The 16,002-nt window shown below is 39.3% G+C and overlaps 1 protein-coding gene across 2 annotated transcripts in view; it reads left to right on the forward strand.

Moving 5' to 3' along the window:
* PLXNA2 (plexin A2) overlaps positions 1-16,002 on the forward strand; it is a 586,503-nt gene that overhangs the window by 434,457 nt on the left and 136,044 nt on the right. For both annotated transcript variants that reach the window (XM_089514441.1, XM_089514442.1), the window contains 2 exons: positions 2,664-2,781; positions 14,296-14,432. In XM_089514441.1, the coding sequence (XP_089370567.1) occupies positions 2,664-2,781; positions 14,296-14,432 (255 nt within the window). The remainder of the gene's footprint in view (positions 1-2,663; positions 2,782-14,295; positions 14,433-16,002) is intronic.

The raw sequence follows: 16,002 nt of genomic DNA on the forward strand, positions 1-16,002 counted from the left end.
ATCTCTACGGGGAGCTTGTGTTGATTTACAGTGGTAGTAGATCTCACATTTGGTAGCATTAATACGTTTAATGTTAAGCCTCTTTTAAGCATTCGGTCTACAGTGTTGTTTTGTTGATTTAAGTTTCTGTATGGGAGTAGATTCGAGGAAAGCTGCAGAAATGGGAAAGACCATGGGGGTATTGCTGTTCTCAGAGAATAGATGAGTCTCCATCAGTACAGAGGTTGCCACCTGGGCAAAAAGCTTTGTTCAGTTCCCGTGAGCAGAACTGAGGCTGCCAATATACATTCCACCTCAACTGACCTGCTCTGCTTGTTCTGATTACTGAGCTCTCCTTCTACACACAACACACACATATAAGCACACCTAGAGTCCTTTCACACTATAGAATTACAGTGCTATGATTCCACTTTTAAGTTTTATTCCATGGAAATCTGAGGTTTGTAGTTTGATAAGGCACTAAGGGCCCCTCTGGTAGAGAATTCTAAATAATAAGAAGATTACCACACTGCACTCTTATAGCATTGCTATTCCACTTTAACTGCTCTGGCTGCCTTCTGTTGCATTGTGGGATTTAAGTTTAGGGAGGGGCATTTAGAATTTTCAGCCAGAGAGCTCTTAGGCCTCATTGAACTCAAACCCCAGAATGCAACAGAAGGCAGCCAGAGCAGTTAAAGTGGAAAAGCAGAACTATAAAAGGGTAGTGCAGATCCCAGAATTCCATAAGATGGAACCATGACATTGAACTGGAATCATAACTGTGCAACTGCATTGTGTGAAAGGGCCCTGAACATGATGCCCAGAAGGGGAGAAAGAACTTCTGGTGAAGTGGATAGCATCAGCTGTAGCAGTGGATCAAATAAAGAAAGACCTCTCCTACTCCTTCCTATACTATACATTTTCCAAAGGGACAAGGATGTTTGCAGCATCCTTATGGTATTAGTGTCTTTTTTACATGGTATCAGAACCACCTCCAGCTACTACAACCTGGTTCCCAATTAGGACCAAGATGTGTTGGGGGGGGGGGAATCTTGGCTCAGATTTGGCCAAAGTTACTTCACTGCTTCAGAAAGCACAGCAAATGCCACCCTGTCCCCCCTGCCCCACACACATATCTTATCACAAGACAAATGAAGGTAAATTGTACCTATTCTGTGTGTGTGTGTGTGTGTGTGTGTGTATGTACTTAAAGCTAGCCATGTTATTTTGGCACATGAGGCAGAAAACTCAGACAACAGTTGGCCCTCCATTTTCATGGGGGATCCGTTCCGGACCCCCCTGCAAAAATGGAGGTTCATGCATATTCAAGCCCCATAGGGTTGGATGGGGCATGGCGCTGGGCACATGCGCCATTGAAAATAGTGGAGGTCGCCCCTCTATGGACAGCTGCCTCTGTTTTTCCAGTGATAGGACTGGCCCTAATTAGGCTCCCTCAAGCATTTTTTTAAATGCATCTTTCGATATTTGCTATAGTGAGTAGTATTATATTTGCCTTATAATCACTTCCAATTTTAGCTGCTAGATCAACCACTTAGCTGAATTATGCAAGAAACAATTGTAGCTTGCCTGTTGATAGTTCTTTTGCCTTCACTGAACCCTTGTTTTGTCATTTCCTACACCAGCACAAATTTTAGGCTTGTCTACATCCCATTTTCTGTGATTCTTTGTTTCATTTAAGAGTACAGCAATACAACAATGTGGATTTTTTTTCCATGTGGAAATTTGTGAATATTTTATACATTTTCCTAATATGTGCATTTGTCTAATGCACACAATTTCCCCATTGAATAAGACAAATTTGTAATACTTTTTCAAGCTCTCTGGTTACTGCCATTCAGATTTTGGAAAGTGTGCACTGTTTGTATACTTTATTTCTCGAAAGACTCACATAGGCCTGTCAGAGGCACAGATACTCAGTTGAGGTGTGTTTCTGCACACAGTCTCACAAAAGTGCAAGAAAGGGGCTACTACAGTATTGCCAAAATAGTTGAATTAGATGAAATTCCTTCCCATCTCTAAGAGAGAGCAAGACAGGTTGCCACTCAGTAATTCAGTGATCATGACTGATGGCCACACTTCACCTTTTCAGGTCTTTCAGCTCCTCATCCCAATATCTGCTGATTGGGTAGAATGTAGCTATGCATGCCCTAGGCCTGTAAATTCGCTTTTCCACATAGCTAGATATCAGCTATTTTATCACTGAATATTACATTATTGTGTCTATAAGGTTCCACTTGTCTCATTCGCTCATCTCTTGATTCTCTTGAGCACAATATTCTACCTTGTGGCCAAACTTACCTATTTTCTCATATCCCACTGGAAGATGTGTGTCTGTTGGTTATGGCAGAGTGACCACAATGAGAACAGTTCTGTTATTGAATACATCCATTTGTTACTTCAAGGATTTTACACTCCCTTCTGTATAGTCTAATATATTTTCCATTTGTGCTTTGCTTAGCACTTCAGTTTACAGCTTGCAATAATTATATCTAATTTTCACTTTCTCCCCTTTAAATTAATGTATGGTTAAAAAAAAACCCTTCATAATTAGCTCATTCAGAAGATGAGAGAATCAGGCATGAAAATGTGAGATAGGGAATGCAGATCTCATACAGCAACATGACTTCATTTTATAGAACTCACTGCATATTTTATATTTTCAGGATTGTGTGTGAGATGGGCCAGGCTGAGCCTGATATCACTTCCGGTCCTGCACTCCTCTGCATTGGAGAATGCAAGCCAGAATTTGTGGCCAAGTCCGCACAGCATTACACATTTGTGGTAAGTTCCAGTGCAGTCAGCGTTGTCATTTGATTTGGCAAACACACCAAAGAAATAATAAACCAAAGAGTCACTTCCAGTTCTGGTGAACAAATGTTTAGTAGACGATCCAAAACATTTTCAGAGTCATGAAATGGTTTATTATTTGTGCTTTTATATGAAAGTAAACATTTATTCAGAGCTTGGAAAAGCAGTGTTTCAGCATTCCGGAGCTAACATGCGCACTGGCCATGGTGTCTGAAGGATTCTAGGAGTAACTTTTCCAAGTTCCAAGTTTAGATCATGTAGTGTAGTACACATCTATCAAGTTGTGGCTGTGTGTGCTTTGAAGTCACATTGCCAGCTTGGGTTTGCTGTCTCTTCTTCCATAACATTTGTTTTGTTATATTACCTTTTCAGTAGGACCCTTGACTGTGACTAAACAATTTGGCATGGTTCCACATCTGGCCTATGTCTATTCCAAACTTAGTATGACTATCTCTATCCATGTGATTGATTATTTGTCCTTCTTCTGTGTGAGAGGGCTACTGTACAGAAGTCATAAATACCAACAGCTTTGATACATCCCATTATTATTGGTGGTAGTAGTAGTAGTATCTCACCTTTGTTCTGATACAGGGAATCAAGGTGGCTAAGAGGGCTATATATTAATATGACTATGTTTCCGGAAATTTTTTCTGACCACTGCATTTTTTTTTCTTTTATCACTCAGACAGATAGGACTATCTGTCGAGATAAAATGATACTGCTTCCTGTGACCATAAGATAATTGAAATAACATTTTGCTACAGACAGAGGGCCTGCTCAGCTTTGGTCCCCCAATTGTTGGATGCCATCCCTGTGGAGGACCATTGGAAACTATTTTATTTAAAGTAGTTTGAAAAGGCTTTAATAAAAACCATATTTTATTGTAGTTTTTGAAGTAGTTTTAACTGTTTATTTGTTTAATATGTTTTTATCTTCTTGACTTATGTTTTAATCTGGACATGTTGCCTTGAGAGCCCATGATAAAGAGTAGTATACAGGTGTAGTAGTTTGAACATTGGGCTACAACTCTGGAAACCATAGTTCAAATCCCTACTTGGCTATGGCAACCCATTGTCACACTCTCTCAGCCTCAGAGGAAGTAAAGGCAAACCCCCTCTGAACAAATTTTGCCAAGAAAACCTCATGATATGTTATGCATTAGGGTCGCCATAAATCAGAAATGGCTTGAAGGCATACAACAACAACAGTGTTTAAATAAATAAAATAAATAGTAAATGATACATACTGTGCAGTAGTGTTCCTGCAAGGCTTTGGGGTTAAGCATATTTTGTAGAACTCAAGAGAAAACAATTAAATAATTATTGGTGGATTAATAAAAATGCATTGCAGAAACATGTATTTTGAGGCATATCAAAAGAGGACATGAAACTACATTATTGTTAAATGACATTCTATTTATATAATAATAATAATAATAATAATAATAATAATAATAGGCATAAGCTAGATCAAGTATCTTATACACTCTGTATTATAGAAAGGATACGTGTATGTGCTCCTTACTAGCAAAGTGTGTCAGTGGAGTTGTCTATGGAACATTCAGTTAAACCAGACTTATGTACAAACAAAAGCCAAAGGCTGTAATAACCTAGGCGCAAACACCAGATATACATGATTTAAAATAAAGATGGTTTGCAATTAATACAGCTCTAACAAATAACGTGTTTCTTAATATTAACTAGTCTTTATATCCTTGAAATAAAGACTTTTTAATATAAAGATTTTTTGATATAAAGACTTGTCGTACTTTGGACACATCATGAGAAGGCATTAATCATTGGAAAAACAGTAATGCTAGGAAAGGTGGAGGGAAGTAGAAAAAGAGCAAGGCCACATGCAAGATGGATGGACTTTATTAAAGAGATCATGAGAATGAGTTTACATGAATTGAGCAGAGCAGTGGAGGACAGAGGGTCTTGGAGATGTCTCATCAGCAGGGTTGCCATGGGTCGAGATTGACTCGAGGGCAGTTAACAACAACAACAACAACATCCTTGATAACATCTAGGAATCTGGTTTGCATATTAGAGCCTTATATAAAAGTATACTCCTAACTGTCCAAAGAGCCTATAATTAGTGTTAGCAATGTACATGGTGTGCCTACGTACTTTTGCCTGACAAGAATGAAATGTGTTGGTCTTTAAGATCACGATGGTAGAGATGCTTATAGGTATCACCTACTTCCTCCACTCATCTGTGGAGTTTATCATATGGGGAAAATCAGAGATTTAAACAGGTATTTTCCAGGAACAGTCACACGATTGCAGTGAAGATTTTCACATGACATCGCAGTTAGAGAGGACTTGTCCAAGGAAGAACCAGGAATGCTCCAGCAACAAATCATTCATGGGGAAATGCCATTAATAATTTGTTTCTGGAGCATTCCTGGTTTTTCCAAGGATACGTCCTCTCTAAGCATGATGTGTGTGAAAATCTTTGCCATGATCATGCGACTGTCCCTGGAAAATGCCTGTTTAAACCCCCTATTTCCCCCATGTAATAAATTTCTAAGTGTGGCTTCAACTGCAAGTTTGCCGTATGTTTGGTATCTCTTGCTGTGCTATCTTAGCAAGGAAAGGTATCCTACTGGCCATAATATCTTCTTCCTACATCCTTTTTCACAATAGAAAGATTAAAAAGAGACCTTATTACTCTGAAATTTAATTAACATGAATTAATCTATGGTGCTGCTTCTTTCCATTCTGCTATACATATTTTCCAAACACTATGATTTTTTTAATCTGACTACTAAAGAAATGCCATTATTTTTCACTTCTAAAGAGTAAATATATCTGCCAATCAAACAAAGTCCCTGCACTCTCTCTCTCTCTCTCTCTCTCTCTCTCTTTTTCTGTCCCCCCTCAGGTATCGTTCCTTGATGTGCAAGTGCATTTCTACATTTATGTAACAAATAGATTCTAATTCGATAGACATTCCATTTATCTGCTTAATCCAGAGTTCCTCTTCTCTTTCATTCCTGAAGCAATCATTGCACCCTTCTGTCATTAATTATGAACCTACACTTGCAAGTCACACCTGGGGCTTTTCTGCATCTCCATTTTTGTCCATACAAGATTATCTGGCTTCATTGATTTTGTGCTGACTACATTTTAGTGGCTTCCAATTGCCCACAATTTGTATAGTAATTGATAGATAAATCAGACAGATTGCACCTGCCTTCTCATCACTGTTATGAGCAACGTGCTGCAATGGGAAACTTATTTACAGGAGGTAAAGATGCCAGAAACCACTTCCTTTTCTCATTTTTTATTTATTTCTCTGCGTGTTTGTAAATCCCACCTGTTCGTTGTATTTCTAAAATGCCAAAGGCAGCGGTGGGATTTTGCTGGTGGAAGCATCTAGGGACACATTGTGCTTTTTAAACTCAGGGTTACATCAGAGTTGCACACGACATGGAACTTAGAGAGAGAGACTGAACAAGCATGCTAAGCCTTATGTAGGCTGAAATAAATCCTGCTCGACTGAGGGGGGCAGTGCTCTGTTAATAATATGTACAGCTGGTTGTTTTGACATATAAAACGAAACCAAGTAACACTCTTTTCTAATAACCACAATTTAATGAGTTTTTGAAGATGATTTGAAGCATCTTTTTGGACAAGTGAAAGCTTTTTCCATTTAATAAACATATAACAATTGGTATTCCCTTATTCCAGAGTTACTGTGTGGGGCTCCCCAATACAGTGTCTGTGGGTGCAACTGGTCTACAAGCCCAAATAAGGTGCCCACCAAGTTATTTCTCTCTTTTTCAAAGCGAGTGGGTCATTTTCTCTGTGCATTTAGGAAGTGTGAGGGGAAAAAAGATGCTGTGCTTAAAAATCAAGGGGGGGGGGTTAGACTCCAGCCTCCCACACTAGGGGCCCTTGGGGCAAGTGTAAGTGGTTTCAAATATCATGATATAGCTCCAGAGCAATTTGCTATTTTAAATAAGGGAGTCAATGTAATGTGATGCTATGGCATCTTCCGCTATGTTCTAAGTGTCTTTTCCCGTGTTACTAAAATTGGTTTACCATAGAAGTTCAATCACTTGCCCTGGGTTAGTAAAAAGGCAGAGATGTATATATTTCATTATTTTATTCTGGCATGCAAGAATAAAGAATGCATATTCTTTGCTGGGCAAATTAGAAAAGTTTTTTTAAAAATATTGTTATTTTGGTATATTGCTACTTTTATTTGAAATAAATATTTAACAAAAAAATATGAAGCCATGATGACTTTAGATTGGCTTTTAAAGGGTTTGCTGAAGAAGGGGGGGGGTTGCGGGGAGCATAAAAAGGGAAAACAAAGCTTGACTGTGTAAATATAGTGACTTAGAAGTGGAGATAGGCTTCAGCTCAGTTCCCTTGTTAGAAAAGTTAGTGAGACCACCCACATCCTTTTAGATGTGGTCACTAAAGAGTCAAATTGGAGGGACTCTATTCTGTAATGGAAACTGAAGAGTCTGATCTGGCAAGCTGAACATCAGGCTCCCTCACTTCTCTTGGAGCTGCCTTTGTGTTCAAACTTTCTGGCAAACAAGAAGCTATGTTGGTAGTGCCATAGGCATAGTGTGTCTTATTGGTCTTTCTCAAGCTGCGACCATTAAAGTGGACTGTGTTAAGTAATAACCAGTGCCTGGGTGAAAGCAGTTGTGAAGATGAATCTCAGAGTAACACCTTGCAGCAAATCATTAAACATATGTTGAATATTATCATTCTTTGCATTGCTGCACCTTCTTTATGACTGGAAAAAGTGACTAGCATATAATTTCCTCCTGTTGCTTGGACAGTTTTTGCTTCTTTATTGGCACCTCCTGCCAGACATCATAAAAGCACATTGGTGTTCTCTAAATACTGTAATGAAATGAGAGGCACCATAATGAACAATTTCTCCCTTGTTCTCAGGGGATCTTGTGACCCAGCCCCAGTATCAGCACTCCCTTCCAGTCTTGGACACAAAACAAGTTCTGCTAGTCCTCATTCTAGTTAAACAGAATATCAAGATGGCAAGCATCACATCTTTCAAGTTTATTTTTTTATATAGTAGATGGAGTTGTTTGATTTAAAAGAGAAGTGTGGATGAGTATAGAGGAATTCTTCTCTACTTTAAATTAGTAGTTCCGTTCCTTCCTCTCGGGCAGATTCCAGAGTGCTTGGGGGCAGTTGCTCAGCAAGGAAAGAGCTTAATTGTGGCATTCCACAAGGCGCCATCTTGTCCCTGATGCTTTTCAACATTTACATGAAGCCACTGGGATAGATCATCCGGAAGCATGGGGCGGGGTGTTATCAGTATGCTGATGACACCCAGATATATTTCTCCATATCTCAGTCTTCAGCTTTGACTTCAGATGGCGTCTCACCTCTCAATTATTTGCTTAAAGAAGTAATGAATTGGATGAGGGAAAACAAATTGAAGCTGAATCCAGACAAAATGAAGGTACTTACGGTATCGGCTCTGAACCCAGCCATCAGGATACAACCTCCAGTCCTAGAAGGGGTCACACACTCCTCAAAGGACTGTGTTCGCAATCTGGGGGTGCTCCTAGATTCATTGCTTCACATGACAAATCAGGTGAATGCGACAGTCAGGAGTGCCTGTTATCAGCTTCGGCTCATACGCCAGCTGTGCCATTTCCTGGAAATCAGGGACCTTGAGAGTGTAGTACATGCACTGATAACCACATGCCTTGCTTTCTGAAATGCACTCTACATGGGGCTACTCTCGTGCTTGGTCTGGAAACTTCAATTAGTCCAGAACATGGCAGCCCTACTGGTCTCTAGTACATCCAGAAGAGACCATATAACACCGATCTTAAGATCACTCCACTGGCTGCTCATCAGTTTCTGGGCCCAGTACAAGGTGTTGGTTATTACCTTTAAAACCCTAAATAGCATGGGTCCAACCTATCTTTGGGACCGCCTCCTTCCATATAATCTTCCTCTTGTTACAAGGCTGTCCATGACCTCCCAGAGTACCTTTTCAGCCATTGCCTCCAGATTGTGGAATGGCCTGCCGGACGAGATCCATCATATTACCACCCTAAACAGCTTTTAAAAAGCTATAAAGACGGATCTCTTTCCTGAATAGTTCTCCGGCCATCAGAAGAAAAATCTAATTGCTGACCTCTGACTTCCACCACAGTTTATTGAATTGTTTTTAAGTATGTTTTGTGTTTTTAATCCCACATTTTTAAATTGTATTGGGGGGGGGGGGGTTTTGAGGGTTCGGACTGTATATTTTAATTTTGTAAGCTGTCCCGATTGCATTTTGTAGAGAGGTGGGATATAAATAAATTTTATTATTATTTTATTATCATTATTAAATTCTGCTTCTTCTGCCATACTTCTCTGTTGTTATCATCCCTGCCAGAATTCCTCTAGTCTGGATCCCTTCTGGAATGACAGAAAGGGAGATTGGGTAATAGACCATGGGGAGAAGAGGAACACAGAAAAGGAGAGAGTTCAGTTCCTTCAACAAATTCCTTTTTGCTGTAGAAAATAAGACTTTTTCTCATCTCCATTTTTTCTTATCTACATAGCTGAGGGAACTAATAAAATGGTTCACATCCCAGTGAAAAGCAGATTCTGATAAATTCTAGAAATTTTTTAGTAAAGGTGGTACTCATGTAATTTCCCTGGATTATTCATGGGAACACAGAAATGTTTAATATACAGTAGCTGAGATAATTGCCCCAAAGCACCATCCTCCTCTTTGCAGAGCCATTAAGCACCTTCACATCCATCTCAACAGAAGGCAATGAAACAATTGATACATACTAGTTAGAATGCAGATGGAGAAAAATAGGTACTTCTGAGCTCATTATTGAGCCTACTCTGTGGAGCTAGGAATGGCAAAGTAGCATTCTCTTTCCACTTCCACTGAATAATCAGATTCTTGTCCACTGGAGCTTTTCTGGGCAGTGAGCAGGGCTGGATTAATAATGGCCCAATGGTATAGTTGCTCCAGCCTTTTCATTGGCTAGGGACCTAATGCTGAAGGAAAAGAAACAGCTTCTTTCCACTGCTTCTGATCCTTCCATGACTCTGACAGCTCAGGCTAATCCTGCAAAGACTTTGGCAACAGGACTCCAGCAACCAGAAAGCCCACCCTGGAACTATTTACACAGCTGGTCCCTTACAGAGGCTTGATCATGTTCAACCAACTATCTGTATGCATGCCCGTTGACCTTCTTGTCTGTTCAGCTAGTACCAAGAAGTTCTAAACTCCTCTTTGATAGAGGGAGTGGTATCAACTTCTTTAAAAGAGCTCATAGCTGGGCTCTCCCAGAGGAATCTAACCTGAACTCAAAGGGTTTTAAAAATCTGAAATATCAGTTGCAAGTAGACTATCTGGGTTGCAATGTGGAGGCGCTATGTGACAGTGGTTCTTCTCTTACTTGGATGGTTTCCTCTAGATGGCAATATTGGGTGATTATTATTCCACCCTATGACAACTGTGCTACAGAGTACTCCATTCTATATATAAAATTCTTGGGAGAAATAGCCTGGAGATGTGAGTTGAGGTGTCATCAATATGTGCCTGATGCCCAGCTCTTCCCCTACTTCTCGTCTAATAAAGGTGACACATCTGATGTTCTGAACCACTACTTGGGGCAGAGTAATGAACTGGAAGAGACTCAGTAAACTGAAATCTAATGTAAGCAAGACAGAGATAATGGTAGTGGGTCATTTGGCTGTTCAGATAATTGGAGTGGGTTGTACCTTATTTCTCTGAAGCTAGGGAAACTACTGAGGTGGGTCAGGGGACAGTTTTTCCCCTTGGGCCTATGCAGACCTCCCCCCCCCCCACCGTTTGAACTGGATGGAAGTCCACTTCTGATTTTGAAAAAAATAATATTTCTTTGATGTTAAATAGTGAAGGAGGGGGTGCAGCATATTTGAAAGTTGAGTTGCTACTACCGAAGGCTTCCAGGAGAAGCTATTCAACTCCTTTCACCAGAAAACTAGCTTGGTTTTATTGTGTGTTGTTTTTAATTTTTTCTTTTATATTTTATGCTTTTAATTTGCTTATACAATGCCCAAGAAGTTCAGCCATCTTATTGACCAGTTTATAAAATTAATTAATTAAAATCCATTTGATTTGTATACACATTCAGGAGGTGACTTGCTGACTGAAGTTAGGTAAAAGTCACTAACCCTGGCAAGGTAAAGTCATCCCTGAATATACAAGATAATATTCATCCCTGGTTATATAAATATGTGAACAGCAGAATGCTTGTGACTTGTGATGAATGTTCACATTTCATAGAGCAAATAGTGATTTAAAAGGCTCTGTAAAGGTGTCTGACTGAGACACCCTAAAAATCTTTATTTGTATAGAAAGAAGTTGCTGTATACACAGCATCAGAATCAAGTAACATGTCAGCAATATTAGGGCACTATGCACTAGCCAAAACAGGGTGGGGTGGGGTGGGAATACTGCTGACTAAAGAAAGATAACTTGTTTAGCACAAGAAGACTATTCACTAATTGGAATACTTTGTTACATGGAATTAATCTATTTTATACATTAAATTCAAAGAGTTAAGAGGCATGGGTTATTCACTTTCATGGATTTAATCAATAGTATTTACATTAATAGTGGGAAGCCTTGAAAATTTTGCCTTGTTGAGGAAATCATGACATGCTAAACACATACACACACAAATTCAAGGTTATTATTTATTATCCCTTCACTTTTAGGTCATTTGGTTTTCCTTTGATATATTCACAGCCATGAGGTGTGGAATCTTAAAAACCAGAACACGATACCCTATTATGAAAGCTCAAGCTCCTGCCCAACAAAAGAAAAAAGTCCTGGAAATCATACAAGACCTAAAGTCTGTCTGAATCTACAATGGGCAGTTTGTCAATTGTTCCTTAAAATTGTTTAGAATTATGTCTTTTATATTTTGTAGGCTTTGGGGCTGTAACCACCCAGTATTAAGCACTGTTTAATATTAATACCAATGTTCTCTTCATTCATACACTTCAAGGCATTTTGCCCCAGAAGTCAGTATCATTATCTCCATTGTAGATAGGAGAGAAATTATGGCACAGAAGAGCCATTCAGTAGGCCAGACAGAAACCTGAAAAAGCACCTATTTATGCTGAGTTCAATCACCTACCTAGGTTATAGTGCTGCCATTAGAGCATCATTATGTAGCCTAAAACCCAGGCTCCAATATATGACAGTCTCATTTGTGAGAAAATCCTGTCCCTCTGATTGTTGCAGATATTGCCACTCAGAATGCCTTCCTAACCCCCTGAAGCTGGGAAAAATATCTCTAAGGCATTTAGCAGTGGTCACTTTTCAGAAACAGGACACTGTTTCAATTTGACCACTGAATTAATTTTACATGGCAGTTTGTTGGATGCCTTCTGGGAACTGGAATGATCTGGAAAAAAATGAAGAAGTCTCTCATGTTCACTGTGATTTTGAGTGTCCAAGATGGCAGTGTCCAGGGAATGCATCTGGGATATTGCTGGACAACAGATGAAAGCTGTAAAAGAAGAAGAATTAGTAAAACGATTTGATTACATCAGTGAAAACAATTTTGAAGTGTCTGATTTTTCTGGGTGTTTTTTAAAAAGAATAAATAGCAATTATAACTGTGAGCACACCAGTTGGACTAAATTCTTATAGCACAGCAGTGGAGAAACACTTTCTCCAAAACAACATAATTTCAAATCCTGCACAATCCTACACACGTTGAGAGAATTTGCATATGCATTTATAACTATGTCTACAGATAAAATATTCTGCAAAGCCATGAACATATGGTAAAACTGACTCATGGAATAATCATCTCTATGGACCACTATTCTGGTAGAAAATTTAACTGAACAATTAAGAGCAGCAAAAACTCAAAATAAAGATGCTGACAACTTCATTGAACTTTTCTGTAGTTTTATTTATTAAAATGGTGAGTGTTTGTGGGGGTTGTTGTTGTTTTCAAGACAACACAATAGCATCTCATGGATATCTATATAGGAGATTTTGTTGATGATGCACTAGTGCTTGAAAAGGTTAGTTTTGGGGACTAAGGCATGCTCTGAGGATCTCTAGTCCCAATAAGTGACTTGCTCTACACTCGCTAGAACTTATATCAACATATTTTAGCAAGTGTCCTTGATTCATTCCCCTTGTGTTACTGATTCATGTTCTTATTTTCTTTGCCTGTATGATGTTCTTTTCCTTGAATGAAAACTAATTAATTTTTTTAAAAAAGGAATTCCATTTCACATTTCAGCCCTGACTGTGACTAAAAAAAAGCACAGCAACAAAAAGCAAGTGGAAACTACGTTGTTGTTGTTATGTGCCTTCATGTTGTTTCCAACCTATCGCAACCTGAAAGGGGTTTTGTGGAGCTTAGAGGTTGTGACCTGCCCAAGGTCATCCAGCAAGTTTCCGTGGATGAGTGGGGAATCAAACCCCGACCCCCAGAGTCCTAGTCCCACTCTCAAACCCCTACACCATGCTGGCTCTCAGAAACTACTTAGCATATGTTCAATGTTCAGTGGCATTAATGGGTATGTTTGTTACACTGACTTCCCCCAAATAGTTCAAGGCAGTGTTTTAGCATCACAACACTAGTGTGGGATGGGTTAAGCTGGGTGACTGTCCCAAACTTACCCAAGAAGTTTCTAATTAGCAATGACTCCAGTGTCTCGTCTCATATCTGAAGACTAAATTGGTGAAATTCTTTACACAAAAGAAAAAAAAGGGAGGACACAATTGCATGCAAACTCTATGTCATACCCAAAGGTTATGGATCTGTCATAATAAGGGGATATGGTATTATAGGAATAATTTGATAAGGTGAAATAGCGCTATGGCTAACAAAAGAAAGAGTGAAGGGCGGAAGGAGGTAATTGGAGGAGAATGCTTGGAAGTAAATGGATTGCTGTGAGCCACAACTTTATCGCCTTGTTTATTTCCTGAGGTGGAACACTGATACAGAATAGAGGACACCTTCCTTCCTGGGACACATGATATGATAATGAAGATGGGAAAATTGAGGAAAGGATGAATCTTCAAAGGACGCTTTGATCTGGTTCAAAGCCGGGGACCGCGGGCTGGGAAGGAGAGGTTGGGAAGAGGGAACTCTTAAACAGCAATTGCAGCTTCATTTATATACCACTTCATACCACCTAAGCAGTCTCTAAGTAGTTTTCAACTGTAAGATAAAGGATATTCCATTTGAGGAAAACTCAGATTTGACACTGCCGAGTCTGTGGTGAACTTCTGTCAAGAAAGCCTAAATAAAGCTGTAGTATTTTCACACTATCAATGCTGTCTTGGTTTCTCAGGTCTGACTCCACTAAGCATGACACCCTTACTATTTAACCATGGATTGTGACCTTTGGCTCAAGATCCTTCTTGGCCTATCTCCACCTATAACAGTGTGTCTTAGTGTTGGAACAGCATCCAACGAAAGCAGATGATCTTTTTCTTTTTCTTCCAAAGAATCCTGCGGTGAGCTCTCTGAGTCCCAGCCGTGGGCCAGAGTCAGGAGGGACTATGGTGACCATCACTGGCCATTTTCTGGGAGCTGGCAGCAGTGTGTCGGTGTTGCTGGGTAACCAGACCTGCGAGTTTTATGGGTAAGAGGGCAGAAGCAACTCTCTCTCTCTCTGTGTGTGTGTGTCTCTCTCTCTCTCTGTATATGTGTGGTCACATTATGAAAATCACTTTTGTGCTTCTTCTGCCAGTGTTTAAGCTACTTTAGCTAGAAATGTCCAACCTCTCATTAATCAACTTAAGCCAATGTGTCACTGACAGAGATGAGTGTTACATGGTAAAGATCTAAATTGATGTTTATTAATTTATATCTATTGCATTATTTTCATATGATAAAAATACTGTCTCCTTCCTAAATCCTAACCACATCCTGTTCTGTAAAACTCCCTCGAAGTATTCTCCATCACCTTGCTCTTGGGATAAAATGTAATCCTTGGAAAACAGCATTCATTATCATCTTTTTTTAAGAATCTGTATAGAGATGTAGTGATAGAAATGTGTGTGTCTTCTTCTGACCTGTGGCATGATTTGGGGAGGGAGGAGGCTTGAGTGACAAAGACAAAGCTTTACATTATTTTGTCTTCAGATCTGAGTAGCTTTGAATCTCTATTTTAATTTATATAATTAATTCCCCCTCTCCAAAAAAAGCTCTACATCTTTTTCTCTGCTGCAATCTTTTTCTTTAAAAAGATGTGTTTCAGTGTTCAGCATTTATATTTTCAACTTGTTTTACCTCTATGCATCTTGATTATATGTAATCATATAAAGGATATACTATAGTGATGCCCACAAGAAAGTATTGTGGATACATGCATGTCTGCTTGACATGGTCAGCTGTGTTGGATCCAGACTTGCCAAGCCTTCAGTAATCTCATGGAAAACAATGGAAATTGTCACATTGAAACAATCCCCATCAATATGGCTGTGGTTGCAGGTTCTGGGAACTGAGTTCCAGAAAAGAAATATTTCCATATAATGTGTCTGTAAGGTCTGGGAATCTTGTATAAGCAGACTTGAGCTGCATGAGGAAAGAAAAGTGGGATATAAATATAATTAATTACAGAAAAGTGTTAAGGTGTTTACAGTTTGATCTAGAAGAGGTACAGGAGATTTTAGTACCCTGTAGGATGAAGTTAGGATGCACCATTTGAGCAGCTCTACTCACTTAATCTATTGACTGTTAGTCACGTATAGGGAATTTAGTGAAATGGGAAACTAGCAAACCACTTGCCTTTTCTATTTTGGCCTTTTACCTGCTGTAAAGCCAGCTTTTCTAAAGCTGCATTATGAAGACATTGTGTATCAGAATCACTGCTCTCTGCAGCCTCTGAAGAAATAAAACAGCCTAGCACCCATTTTATACTTGGACTGGGAAGACGTAGATTAGGGATGGCATGTTAATGAGTGGATAAGATTTTACAGACTTAGTATTTCCACATCTCATTCAATAAAGAGTTCATTTATACCTCTGGAACAGATAAAAAGGGAAACAGACTATGCCTACCACCCTTTTCATTTCATATCTTTAGATGAGATCTCTTCTTCACAGCCTTTGCTTTTCAGATGTCCTTTTAGGCCTGGACTTATGTAGGAGCTATCTCAGAAATTGGTGTCAAGCAGCAGCACTGACCTATACAGAGCTCTGCATTTTGC

The sequence above is a fragment of the Sceloporus occidentalis genome, unplaced genomic scaffold (assembly GCF_023333645.1).
Source record: "Sceloporus occidentalis isolate IW3139 unplaced genomic scaffold, rSceOcc1.0.p SCAF_3, whole genome shotgun sequence".
In the NCBI taxonomy this organism is placed as follows: Eukaryota; Metazoa; Chordata; class Lepidosauria; order Squamata; family Phrynosomatidae; genus Sceloporus; species Sceloporus occidentalis.